The 13,808-nt window shown below is 44.5% G+C and overlaps 2 protein-coding genes across 2 annotated transcripts; one reads left to right on the forward strand and one right to left on the reverse strand.

Moving 5' to 3' along the window:
* Positions 1–874: 874 nt before the first annotated feature.
* LOC113160699 (BEN domain-containing protein 4) lies at positions 875–7,171 on the reverse strand. The gene is made up of 6 exons (XM_026358082.1): positions 6,647–7,171; positions 3,942–4,517; positions 3,285–3,376; positions 3,121–3,147; positions 2,689–2,929; positions 875–2,484 (listed from the first exon to the last, which is right to left on the reverse strand). The coding sequence occupies exons 1-6, from the start codon at positions 7,143–7,145 to the stop codon at positions 2,252–2,254; spliced, it is 1,668 nt and encodes a 555-aa protein (XP_026213867.1). The 5' UTR covers positions 7,146–7,171; the 3' UTR covers positions 875–2,251.
* Positions 7,172–9,454: 2,283 nt separating this feature from the next.
* Positions 9,455–13,476, forward strand: shisa3 (shisa family member 3). The gene is made up of 2 exons (XM_026357006.1): positions 9,455–10,101; positions 11,414–13,476. Exons 1-2 carry the CDS (start codon positions 9,831–9,833, stop codon positions 11,995–11,997), a joined length of 855 nt encoding a protein of 284 aa, XP_026212791.1. The 5' UTR covers positions 9,455–9,830; the 3' UTR covers positions 11,998–13,476.
* The last annotated feature ends 332 nt before the right edge of the window (positions 13,477–13,808 follow it).

Here is a 13,808-nt window from a genome sequence, read left to right on the forward strand (position 1 = left end):
AGAGCTGGTTTGAGGAGAAGTCCTGTGGTTTTGGAGCTGGTCCTGCTCTGATCCAGCAAAGTAAACGCCCCTCTCTTAATGTCAATGAGTAATTTAATAAAGGTTTGACAGTTTGTAAACAGGTTCCAGGTCGAGTTCAGGGTGTTTCCAGGACCTTTAACACATGTTCACTACAATTAGAGGTGTAAAAACCCGAGAAGTCGATTATTTTCCTCTTAACTTGTAACTGTAGCGCCCTCTAGAGGATTTCACTGACAATTCAGATCCACACATCAGCTGGAAATTATGATTTCCTTTCTTTCTGTGTTGCTGTAACATTGAGTCAGCCACATTTCGCTCAGAGCAGGTCTTTGTATGAAGCCCCTCAGGGGTCATGTAGAAAACTATCAGGGGAAAATCTGTGGGAGTGGATTAGTAAAGTGTGCACGGTATGAAGAGTGGAGCGTGCACGTTTTAGTGTGTGAATAAGGCTGCGAAATGATTTCTGTTCACTAGAAATGATATAATCTTCTTTGTTCTTCAGGTCACCCAATGATGACAAATTATCTTAAAATGTGAAATTTGGATGCAATTGATCTAATATTTGCAGACTTTCTCAATCGTTTTTAACACAGAAATGTTTTTTCTTTTCTAAAATGAGGTTAAAATGGGGAAAAAGCTCCCAACAATGCGTAACTTATTATTTTTAACTTAGGTCACATAAAAAAATTCAGTAGTCACAGTAAAGATGCAGTTATGTGTAAGATTTATAAAATACTAAATAAGCTCAGTCTCAAGTGTCAGTGCTCATTTTATTTATTATAAATAAAAAAACCCAACAGAAACTATCAGGTTTGTAAAAATCTTTTGTTTCACAGTGTTGATAACAGCCACTTTGAGGGTAAAGGAGTAAATACAAATGAACACTCACATTCAGAACAGCAACACAACGACAGAATGCACCTTTAAGGTTTCTGTGGCACTTTTCTACTTGGCTTTTTAAAGAGAGACGTGGTATTTCGAGAACACCTCACACAATAACTGTACTTTATAATACACATTTACACAGCACTGTCGACGCGGCAAACTGACCTAATGACTCGGATACATTCAAATGTAGAAAACAGCGTCATGAAGTGTATTTATCAAGTGCTAAAGAATAAAAATGGTTCAGTTCTGCTCAGACTCAGCTCAAGGCTAAAAGTGCAAATGTGAGCTTCAGAAGTGCAGATTTTCCTCCACTTGGCTCAAAAGATAATTGTTCAGCAGTGGTTCTTATCAACAAACCTCAGCTTTGCAACACACAACCTACGTTATGATTCCTGACACACACATTTAACCCCATGCTGTGCGTCTTCTGACTGCTTTAAGGCCATCCCAACACAAAATGGGAGCTTGTTAAAAACCCCACAAGCCTCTTAGTGTCAGGATGTTTAAAACCATTTTCACGACAGAGCAGAAAAACTATCGTCTAAAGAGACTTCAGTAGTTTTTCTTTTCTCCTTTTTAGTAAACACTAAATATCAATTAACGACATTTGCAGAGTTGTTGAACTCATTAGTTAGTTAGTTAAATTCTTCTGTTGTGTGTTGCTGCAGCTGCACATCTTTAAATCCACTGTAGGAATTCAAAACAGCTTTGACCAAAGGTTCTTTAAGTTAAAGAGAAGCTGCATTTGAGCAAACTGGAAAGACTCTTAAATGTAAATGCACCTTTTCTTTGTTAGGATTTAAGCCCTGACGTGTCAGAATCATCTCAAGTGAGGACAAAACATGTGGATGCAAAGTGCAAGTGACTCAACAAACGTAACAAAACGTGACTTTCTCAGAGGCACTCCTGTGGAGGGGCTGCAAGTAAAGGTGCTTCGCCAATAATGCTGAATATTTCAGAAAATATTAAATGCTACTTTGCACAATGCAGATGATGAATGGGTTCCTTGTGACCTTAATGTGTGTTAAGTGTGAAAACAGCATGCACAAAACATCCACTATCTCCAAAAAATAAAACAGAATGAAGATAGTTAGTGACAGAACTGCTCAAAACATTAAACCATAGATAAATTAGCTAATGGAAGACAAACTTTTAGGTATAAAAATGGCAAAAAGCTACAAAACTACAGGAAAAGAGGATTGTAGTTGTGTTTCTTTATGATAAACTTCATCTGGAATGTTTTCTTCACTGTGTAAAGTGACAGGATAAGGTCAGTGTTTTGGGATATGTTGTTGTTGTACAGCTACATTTCAGGCATTTGTCTTTCATTTCTCCTCCAACTTCAATCCGACTGGCCGTTCTGGCAGCCTTTCAAATACAGCTCGTCCTGCGACAGGTGTCCGTCATAGCCGTCCATGTAGAGGCTGCTGGTGCTGCTGCCGCTGCTGCCCAGGAACGTACCGACGGCCCGGCCCTGACGAGCGTGACCCACAGCGTCGCTGAACACTTTGTTGATCTGCTCCTCTGAAGGCATCCACCAGTCCGGGTTTGAGGCACAGTGCATCCGGATGAACTCTGGCAAGAACAGGAATGCGGTTTCACAGGTGACATAGCTTTTTTTAAAACTGAAATCACTGCTGCAATGAATAATCTCACTGTGGACGCCCTCAGTTTATGTTCACATTACAAGGATTGAGGCTCTGTGAAGAGAGTCTCACTTAAATTATACAGACTGAAGCATCTTCAAGTCTCTAAATCGACACTTATTCGGCGTCGTACCTCTGAGGCAGCTGACTTTGACGGGGTTCAGAGGCCGTCTCTCCAGGCCCGGCTCCCCTGAGTGGACCGAGCGCTTCCTTTTACCCAAACCGCAGGAGAACTTGAGCTCGTCCGTGGTGAAGACGTAGCGGATCAGGTAGCGTAACAGTCGCCGGCCGTCTTTCTTCGAGGAGTTGACAGCTTCGTCCCACTGCTTGTTAGTGATGAAGAGTGGGTAGTTCTCCAGGAGCTGTTTACTGCCCTGCAGGGAAGAGGACAGAGGACAGAGGACAGAGGACAGAGGACGTGACAACCTGAAGTGTGTTCACTGCTGATGTAGTTTTACTAATGCACCACCCACTTCTATGAGTTCCCATCAAACTATCACATAAATTTACATTAAAATCCTTAATGTCAACTTAAAAGATAATAACCTGAAAGAAAACCACAAACCTCAAAGACGGTTTGCCGTTCTTCTTCCTGTGGAGACAGAGTTTCACACACTTCATTGTACAATTATCGCCATGGAACATTTAGATTTTTTCCACTTTAACATATGCTGCTGATAACACAGCTTTAAATAGCTGTGAACAATACACAGGAACGTGTTTCCTCACCTCGGTGAGCTGCTCCTCGGGCATCGGCTGAACCAGCTGGTTGTGAAACTCAAGAACAGTCTTGAAGTAGTCGAGAGCATTTTGACAGGGAACTGTATGAAAACACAAGCTAACGTGATCAGTGATACAAACACACCTACAAACAAACAAACAAACAAACAAGCTGGAGTAACATTCAACTACAATAATCCTGTACTCTGAGTTTTGAGATCAATCTGAGATCCTGCCCAGCTCTGTGAAACTGATGACACACAACCTTGAATACATTTAGCTCCACGTTTGTCCACAAATGATTAAAAAGAGGCATCAGTTAGCGTGCACACACTGAATTCATGCATCTTTAGTAGCACCTGGGCATTTTTGATTTAATTTTCCTCTTTAATCTGTTAAAACTAGACACGGGTGAATAACACAAATAATATTTAATATGATAATTGTTATGGGAATGCATGCACGTTTTATAGGGTTGGGTTAGGGTAGGTACATGTAGAATAAACTAAATAAACTAAATCATTAACCAGTTTGCAGAACAATAAATAACTTGAGTTTTAGAATGATGCTTTAGAGACATGTTAGTGCTGCACCAAAGAAGCACCTCACTTAATTTTCTTCTAAATCTAATTTTCTAATGAAAACCCTGTGATGTCATTATCGCACCTGGGATGTTCTCCAGCTTGTTACGGAGCTCCTCGTTCTCCTGCTGCAGAGACAGAACCTCCTGTTCCAGCTCCAGGCAGCGTGGACAGCAGCTCTCCTCCTCCTCCTCCTCCTCAGGCAGCGTGGACGAGGGGTGGCCGTACGACTCGGACGGAGTTGGCGAGCCCCAGCCTCCCAGACTGTGTCTCGGAGGGGACACTCCTGATCCAGGCTCCGCTGTGGGACACTGGTCGTCCTCCAGACCCTCAGCCAGATGCTGCTGCTGCTGCTGAGGTCCTGAGAAAAGATAGTTCTGTAGGGAGTCTGTGAAGATGCGGAGAACAGCAGAGGTCTGTTGTTGGTTCAAATGGCTTTGTTGGGCCTCCTCCTCTGGGTCGGTGGTGGACGAGCTCTCTTCGTGTTTGGACTTCCCCAGCGAGGAGGAGTGAAGCCTCTGAGCGTCCCCTTGCCCGTCCTCCAGCTTAATGTTGGAGGTGAAGGAGGAGGAGGAGGGAGGCTCCAGGAGACGGCCGTTGTTGAGCAGGCTGAGGACTCGGCTGCACTGCTGGGCAAAGGCGTCCAAGATGAGACGGTTCTCTACAGCAGAGCGAGGAAAAAAATCACAGGTCACAGATGAAGGTAATGAACTTTGACAGCGACAAGTCACTGTGTAATCACAGGAGGCTGCTGTGTCATAGACGGAGAAGGTTTGTTGAAACAACGAGAAGTAAAATGAATGTGAGATGAAGGATCATGCTGATGACGACTGTGTGATGGTTAAAAGCTCCAGTGCAGCTACCACATGGTCTTTAAGAGGAACAGGGAGGTGTCTTCTTGGTGAAACTACTAATCACAAGCTTTCTGCTTTTGCTGTTTAGTTTTGTTTCCTCTTTAATAACCTGTTTGGAAATGTGTGTTTTAGAAAGTTATAGATGAAGCAGCATAAAGTACATGTGAACTTCAGCACTGACTGGAGTACATGCAGCTCATAACTCTCCTCATATCACAGTTATAGAAGCTGTGATTTTATGCTTCGTTGGTTTGGGTTCTTTCTGCCTCCTGTTTCCTTCTTTTTAGCCACGACAGTAACGTACAGGAGGCTCCTCGGTTTCTATAAATGTCAGCTCCATTATGCTGATTTATTCATGTGTCAATAAACTGTACGCTGAGCTGTGCTTCTGGACAGTGGCTCTGTGCTGAATTTGGTCACAGCAGAAACTGCGACTTCACCGTTTCCCCGTCCGTGTAGGCCCATCTCAGTGAGCCGATCTCACCCATACCTCAGTGTAATGATTACAGGTCCACTGGCCTCACACAAACACACAAACACACACACACGAGCGCGCAACAAAATGAGTTCTCGGCGGCCACTGCTGCGTTGCCACTCGCTCAGACGTGTCTATCAGCCTGGCGCAGATGTGTCGCATTTATTAATATGCGTGCTGTCTCTGTTTACCCGGCGAGATGTATCTGATATCATTCGCCTTCACCCTGCACCCCACCGCCTCCCCTCTCCTCTCACCAGTTCTGTGGCAGTGTGAGCTGAGAGCCTCATAAAATTTCATTAAAAACAACACGCTCGGCAGAGGCAAATTTATGAGCCCCATTTATTTTAATCACAACTCTTTGGGAAAGGCTTTTCAATGCAATTTGTGTTATTGTGTGCTGAACTGATTGCCGAGTCCCTGTGTCTCTGGCGCTTCATGAGAAGGACATCAAGCCCCCCCACCCTTCTGTCAGCCATGAGAGGGACATTAAGTTTCTCCCATTGTGCAGATAAAAGCACTTTGATGTGTCATTATCAGTGGGAATGCGTGGCGTGTTTAGCTGCGATTGGAGGGTGCATCCTGTGTAATATGTGCAGATTCACTAGAGCAGGGAAAATACAGATTTGTGGGATTTTTTTGAAATCATCATTGAGTGAAATCAAGCCCACATGCATGCAAACAACCATGTTTAATGCACATAAGGAATCAAGCTGTCACACACACAGAGTAAAGTGGGTTAAATATATGACTAACACACATTTAGGTGAGTTCATAGACGTCCACAGTGCAGCCTGAGCTCAGACTTTATCTGTAAAGTAACAATAACCAGCAGCAAATTGAGCTTCAGCCATGAAGAGATTCATATCTGATCAGAGGATAAGGTGTCTAATGTTTAATTTCATAACCGCCAGATTAGGTTCACTGCTTTCATGTTAATGCTGGTTCCCGTGGACCCACCCTCCACGCGGGAAACACATTTCCTTCAGAGCCTGTGCAGCCCCCTAATGAACAGCAGCTGAGGAGGAAAAAAATATGAGCAGGGAACAATGTGTTTCAACAGGAGACTGTGAGGGCCCTTCTAACACACACACACACACACACACACACACACAGGGTCAGACAATGACCAAATGTAATTTTTAGCACATGCACACTAGTGGAGATTCAATCATTACAGAAGCAAATCAATCATGTGCTGACAGGAAGGAACAAAAACATGAAGCTCAGGTGATGTGGAGCAAACAAAAGAGATGCAGGCTACTAATGAGATGTTGTTGTGTCCACTCGAGTTCATGGAGTCTGTAGAGGCGTAATGCTGACAGGAAAACATGTGGGGTAAACACAAGTTTACATTGAGTCCAGAATTAGGACCAGAGGAAGATCCGAGAAGTCTTTAATAACAAATACACCATGAGCAGGAGCCACTCTCCTCACTCACCGGAGAAGTTTGAAACCTACCTGAGCTGATACCGTAGGTGCAGTCTGGAGAGAACCGGGGCTCCGCTGCACAGCTGCTGCTGCTGCTGCTGCGCCGCTGCTGGGTACCGACGCACGCCGCCGCCGCCGCCGTTGAGGTGGATGTCGGGACCCTGCTGCTGGGCCTGCTCTCACATGGGAAACGATGCTGCTGCTGCTGCTGCTGCTGCTGCTGCTGAGGCGTCAAGTGATGCTGCTGGCTGCTGCTGATAGCGACGCTGGTTTGGTGGAGCTGCTGCAGACGCTGCTGGTGGTGTTGGTGGTTGTGCGGCTGGAAATGATGGGGATGCTCGGGATGAAAAGTGAAGTGATGTCCGTCGCCAAACAGAGGCACGTCGACCACCGCGGACCTGTCAAAGCGCGACTTGCCCGCCGAGCGCTTGCTCTGGAAGGTTTTCAGCGTGCTGTACGGACCCCGTTGTTGTCGGCACATCTTCGGGGCGCACGGCCCTTCATCTGCGGGCTGCATGTCTCCCTCCATCCCGGCCAGGTGTCACAGCGCGGCGGATGGCTGCGGGTCGGTATTGTGGCGTGCTGGTGTGACAGGCAGCTGAGGAGCGCGAAGATCAGATCCGTCACTGTCTCCTTTGGTTTCCCTCATGCACACTGTGAAGGGTGGGCTAATTTACTGACAAGCCGCCGCTCCAATCCCCAGTCGGGATCACCGACACTGAGACTCCTCCGGAGGGAAATACAGGCGGGACTTGCGCGCCGCTGCCTCCTCTTTTGTAGCGCACATCCACAGAGAGAACAACGGGGCGCTATAACATGAACAATCTGAAATGGAAAAAAAAAAAAAAAAGCACAACGAAATCAGAGAAATAAAGAGGCAGAGGCCATTTTACCACCGAGCTCCCAGCGTCAGAAGCGCAACATGAGCGCAAAAGACAGGGGAGGTTTCCCACAGCCAAACCTCACAGGAGCAGAAGAAATGAGATCTTTAAATGTTAATACATAAAACAAATGTGAAGAAATGACCTTAGAATAAAATAAAAATAAAACAATACATAAGAAAAAGACATTTTAGTTTAAGCAGACCTTCCACATATCCTGATTTAAATTAACACATATAATAAAACTATATCGTTAATATTTTTACTGAAAGAAAAACAGTAAATAACATTAAAGCTTCATTAAATTAATCTTTAATTTCAGTAAATCACCCTTAGTGTGTTAAAGCCGAAAAGTTTGCAGCGCCACAAGAGGGCGCTACACCAACAGGTTTGACGACAGGTGAGTGGAAAAAACCTGCTGCGTGTTGTTTTTTCACCTGGTTATTAAAACACAGTCAAAGTGTTTGGTCAATGTTTTTTTTTTGTAGACACCAACCTGAACATGGCAGCAGCTCAGTAATTTAAAAAGTATATAATAAATAATAATAAGTATATTTACTCAAGTAAGAAATATTTAATGATGTGTTTTATAAATTAATGGAGCAGCATCTGTTGTGGATTCATTTAGTTTGTTTTTCTGATCATTGGCTATAAAATGTGACAATTACACAATATTTCAGTTTCATTTTGTTATGAAACACACAGAAGAAGTACTCCACTACTAGTAACAGTACCGCATCAAATAATATACTCAAGTACCAAATACTTTAAAATCTACTAAAATGCAAATAATATTTTATCCACTTTATGAACCAACAACTGATTCATCCATGATAATAATCATCATTAATTAATTATTATTATTATATTTTAGATGTGTTCATTTAAATTTAATCTGCAACAACAAACTAACTAAGTAAAATAAAAGTAGCATAAAACTGAAATACTCCAGTAAAGTTCAGGTTTGTACTCAACACCTCTGGTTTTCAGTGGTCTTATATTATTTTATTTGGGACCTTTTCTTACATTAAATTGGTTAATTTGACACCAAGATCATGTTTTGATGATGAGAGTCAGTCCGCTGCACAAAGTCTTCTCCAGCACATCACAAAGATTCTCAGTGGGGTAAAGGTCTGGACTCTGTGGTCCTATGTGTTAAACGATGTGTCCTGTTACCTGAACCACTCTTTCACTATTTGAGCCCAATGAACCCCGACATTGTCAACCTGTGAAAATGCCCATTACATCAGGGGAATAAAAATCCGGTGATGGAATAACCTGGTCATTCAGTATTTTCAGGTAGTCAGCTGACCTCATTCTTTGGACACATAACGTTGTTGAACCTGGACCTGACCAACTGCAGCAGCCCCAGATCATAACACTGCCCCCACAGGTTTGTACAGTAGACACTAGGCCTCTCTTCTTACCCTGATGCCCCCATCACTCTGGAACAGGGTAAATCTGGACTCATCAGACCACATGACCTTCTTCCATTGGACAGTTCTTAACCCAGTTTCATCAGTCTCCTCAGATGTTTTGTCTGCTTCATGACAATAATTTGACTCTTCTGAAACAGATTAATATCATTTCCACCACCACAGGATGTGTCTTCAGACATGGTTGTTTAAGAAGTGAGAAGTTTCTACTCACTGCATCATTTAGGGTTAAATAACTTGGTGCCAGCTGAAACATAATCATCCATACAGTAATTATCCAGTTATCTTACCTGTTTGCTTTTTGGTGACTTCATTTTGTTCGGGCAGTGTTTGTGTGATCTACTTAATGAGACGATGTTAATATGTTCAGTTTAATCTGTCATGAATTGAAACCTGTGAGCTGCAGACTCCTTTCCAGAAGCTGCAGCTTGTTTATCTCGGCTGAGACCGAAGTGTGCCGTGAACGCGCACGTCTGGTTAATGGGAGTTACGTGCGCGCGTACAACCCCCCCCAAGTCACAAAAGCAGCACGTCTCCAGTGAGGTGGACGCACAACTCCTGCACGGACATCAACAAACAGCCAGAGGAGCGAGTCGACGGAGGAGGAACCAGAGGGAGTCCCGCAGCAGCTGCTCCGCTCCGGGTGTTGTGGACTCGGTTCGGACGAGGAAAGAGTTCCGTCATGATGTTTTAAAACGCGATTCGAGTCGAGGATTTTCTCAAATGACGCTTTAGGAACTTTTGGATGCTGGAAGAAATGACGGTGACATAACTTTACGTTTTCCTCTCAGTGAGTTAATCTCCGTGAACAGTCTTTAACCCGGACTGGCACGCTCGGTGGCGGCGAGCTGAAGCCCACAGGACGCACGGAACCGTGAAGCCCAGCAGCTCGCAGGGATGGTGCGCCTGCTCAGCTGCCTGCTGCTGGGATATCTGACCTGGAATCTGCGGATATCGGACGCTCAGGGGGAGTACTGCCACGGCTGGCTGGACGTTAAAGGGAATTATCATGAGGGCTTCCAGTGTCCGGAGGACTTTGACACCACGGACGCCACCGTGTGCTGCGGCTCCTGCGCGCTGCGCTACTGCTGCGCGGCCGCGGACGCACGACTGGACCAAGGCAGCTGCACCAACGACAGAGAGGTGGACAACACCGAGTTTGCGCCGCGTAAGTTTGGACTTTTTAAACCTCAATAAGAGCAGAATTCGTCATATTAGTTCAATTAAGAAGAGTAAACACGCGATAAAGTAGATAAATTAACCCAAAAGAGACGCGTTTAGTCTAATTTATGATATTTTTAACCTGATTGAACTTTGGAGAAGTCTTCCACACAGAGGTCAGAGGTCAGCTGTGGAGCAAGCAACTTGCTGCTCATGTGCTCATTTCAGCAGTGTCTCCATCCATCAAAGTAACAAAGGTTAATACTTAAAAACACAATATGTGGATGAGCGCAGTGATTTGAGCTCCTAAACCATAGATGAGGTTATGAAATTAAACATTTCTTATATGAATGTGATCAGATTCTCAGGTCTGGAGGTTTTTAGGTTTATTTTATTGTGTGTAAATAAGTGTCCAGCTACCAGCACCCACTTTTATCTCGGCTCATGTGGCTTCATTTGACCTGGACTCACTTGAGATCAGCCAATCAACAAATAAAAAACAATTCTTCAAAGTGAAGCTGCATCACAATCCAAAAAAGCACCTTCACTTTCAGAGCCAACCAAAGTAATCGCAGCCTAATCAGACAGCAGATGATTCTCCACGGCTTCTTTAAAGCATGTTTCAGACTCTGCCTGTTACATTAACACACTTTTGCTGGTGAACTTTTTAACAATTGGTCACTTTAACCCACAGGTTTGATCCGTCTTCTTCTCATTTCCTCAGCGGATAAGCTGTGGGGCTTCAGCTGCGTGGACTGTGTGCACACAATTTCCTAATTTGTTCCTGTAAAAATAAATAAACATTTGTTAATTTCCTCCCAGAGTGCAGGAGGGATTCATGAGGTGTAACTGGAGATGTTTGTGTTTTCAGCTGGAATGTGTCGCTGTTCGGTTCTGTTCATAAGACTTTGAAGGCTTTAAAAGACTTTACATGATTAATTAATGTTTGGTGTCGCAGTTACAGCCACAATAAATAACAGAATAAGAAGAAGTTGTCAGCGTGCAATATATAATGCTTCACTTTAAGCATTATATAAACACTAAATGTTTTTTTATGTAGTTTTAGCAGCTGTAATTCCTCCCGGTGCTACTCAAGGTGGAGGCTTGTGCAAAGATTAAACACCATTAAAAATTATTAACATTAATAATCACAGATGTGGTTAAAACTACATTAAGTGTTAATACAGGGATTATGATGTCTAAATAGTTTTTATTATAAGTATTATAATAGCAGTTTGAACTAACTGATCATTTATTCACACGCTGTAATAACCTGTCACATGAAGCTGTATCCTCACTCTTGTCTCCTCTGCTCCCAGAGCCCGTCTATGTCCCCTTCCTCATGGTGGGAAGCATCTTCATCGCCTTCATCGTGGTCGGCTCTCTGGTCGCCGTCTACTGCTGCACCTGCCTGCGGCCCAAGCAGCCGACGCAGCAGCCCATTCGCCTCTCCCTGCGCAGCTGCCAGGGCGAGACCATCCCCATGATCCTCACCACGGCTCCCCCGAGCCTCCGCGCCCCGTCGCGTCAGTCCAGCACGGCCACCACCAGCTCCAGCTCGGCCGGAGGCAGCAGCTCCGTGCGGAGGTTTTCTCTCGGAGGTCAGGGGCAGCAGCACGGCTGTCTGGTGTCTGCCACCGTGTCCTCGTCGGCCTCCACCCCCACGCAGACCCCTCAGACTCTGCCTCCACCCCCACCTCCCCCCTACACGTCCCCACCCATGTCAGGAGGCATGCAGCACCCGCTGCCCTCCACCCACACCCAACTGCAGCTCCACCAGCCCACCATGCCCCCTCACCCCTCACAGAGCGCTACGTTCCTCCTCCCCCAGCAGTACTTCTTCCCCCTGCAGCCCGACGCCTTCACAGCAGCCAAAAGCTTCGCTGACTTCGGACAGAGCTGACAGGCCTCAGCGGGAGGAGTACAAGATTTTTAGATGGAGGCACGGACGAACACTGCTGCTGGTGTTCGGGTGGAGGCCGGCTGAAGGTGCACAGAGAGCAACAGGACGAGGGATAAAGCAGGACAAGACGTGCCTGAGATGTTTCCAGCTGTGCAACAGAGCACACCTCAGTTCAGCAGATGTGTTAAAGGCTGCGACGGTTCTGAATCTTGTGCACTTTGATGTCATGTAAACAGAACTCTGTGGCGAACATCTTATTTTTTTAATCCAAGCTATTTGTGGCAGAAGCAGTTCACAGTACAGACTTGAATCAGTTAATGAGAAACTGTACATGCAGACGGCTCCAACACCGAGACTCTGATGAGCATTGTTATGTTATTAGAAATATAGATAAGTTAAAACCAGGAAAATAGTGTTTGTTGACAATCACATGGACCCTGAAACAGGGGAGGACCTGATACACAAAGGACCCTATCTGGGGAGGAAAGTGGACTTCTAGAAGATGTTCTACAGGTTTTATACTCAGACCAGGTTTGTCATAATTCTCCCACGATGTACAGTAAATAAAAAGTCGTCTGTCAGTGCTGCCTGTGCACTGATACATGTAGAAGAAAAGTCTACTTAATCGCATTTAAAACAAAACAAAAAAATCTGTGTGTGTCATGAAAGAAGCCTCATCCTCGCGCAGGCCAGAAATGAAACCGGAGTAGCCGTGCCTGCACAGCGGCTCCCCTACCTGTCGCTCGTTCATGCGCCAGACTTCACAGCAGGAATGCTGCGCTGAGATCAGTCATTGTCAGTGTTCAACGGGCATGGCATGGTCACAGTGTTAAAAACAACTCGCCCCAGAAATAGAGGTTTAGGTTGCACCAACAGGTACGGCGAAATCTTGACAAAGACTGCTCTGTTCTCTGGTCATCTGAGTGTGAAATAGACTTGGCAGACAGTGTCTCATGAAACCTGCAAATTGTTCAGTGTGAGGATGTTTGCTGCTACATTCAGGAGTTTATTTAAGTCTGGACTATTTATCCTTTAACCGTTCTATCAGAAGATGCAGATTTATCCGCTTCAGTTTCAGGGTTGTAACGTTCTCAGGTCTTGTTTTTACTTGCCGCAGACGGTTCAGACATCTGTATCACATTCCGATCTGTGCTTATAAAAGGTGAACACAAGTCATTAACAGGTTTTCTTGACATTTCCTAAATCTTTTGGATAGGTCTGATCTTTCAAGTCTTTGCCAAGTCTCGAAAAAGTTTCCAGTGTCTTTTCCAAGTTATCCATGAAGAGAGAAATTCCTCTGTTAGTATTCCTCACACTGAAGGCTGTTCGGTCTCATGGGTTTAATCGGAATCTAATAGTTTTTGTGTCTTTAAACTGATGAAAATTCATTCTTCTCATAGCAAAACCAGTCACATACGAGTGGTAACGACAACCAGAACACATTAAAGTTATCATCCATCAACTTTCATGAAAATAAACGGTCTTTGTCGCATTTTTTCCACTGCTCTGTAATTACCACTGGTTTTAATTGGTGGTGGTGGGATCTGCCACCTAGTTTCACATTAACATTTTAACATTATGTGGAGCTGTTAACCCCCAGAAAGGATTTCTTATGCTAAACATGACAAAGAGCCATTTTCACCGACATTAAAAGTCTAATTGGGTCGTTTTTAATTATGTAAATTAGTGTCTGTCTAGGATCAGAGCAGACACTGTCGCAAACACAAATAAGGATTCTGATGAAACCATTTTGTTTGTCCTTTAGGCAGTCTGATGGTTCTCCCTGCCTTTTCCTGTTTAGGTTCTCCGTC

This window comes from Anabas testudineus, chromosome 10 (assembly GCF_900324465.2).
Source record: "Anabas testudineus chromosome 10, fAnaTes1.2, whole genome shotgun sequence".
NCBI classification, from domain to species: domain Eukaryota; kingdom Metazoa; phylum Chordata; class Actinopteri; order Anabantiformes; family Anabantidae; genus Anabas; species Anabas testudineus.

Bases quoted from the DNA above. Each gene is read 5' to 3' on its own strand.
- LOC113160699 (XM_026358082.1), bottom strand. From the start codon at position 7,145: ATGGAGGGAGACATGCAGCCCGCAGATGAAGGGCCGTGCGCCCCGAAG. The intron at 3,377-3,941 runs GTGCGATAATGA...GTTTTCATACAG, and splicing joins CAAGCTGGAGAACATCCCAG to TTCCCTGTCAAAATGCTCTC. The intron at 2,485-2,688 runs GTACGACGCCGA...TGTTCTTGCCAG, and splicing joins CAAAGTCAGCTGCCTCAGAG to AGTTCATCCGGATGCACTGT.
- shisa3 (XM_026357006.1), top strand. From the start codon at position 9,831: ATGGTGCGCCTGCTCAGCTGCCTGCTGCTGGGATATCTGACCTGGAAT. The intron at 10,102-11,413 runs GTAAGTTTGGAC...CTCTGCTCCCAG, and splicing joins CAACACCGAGTTTGCGCCGC to AGCCCGTCTATGTCCCCTTC.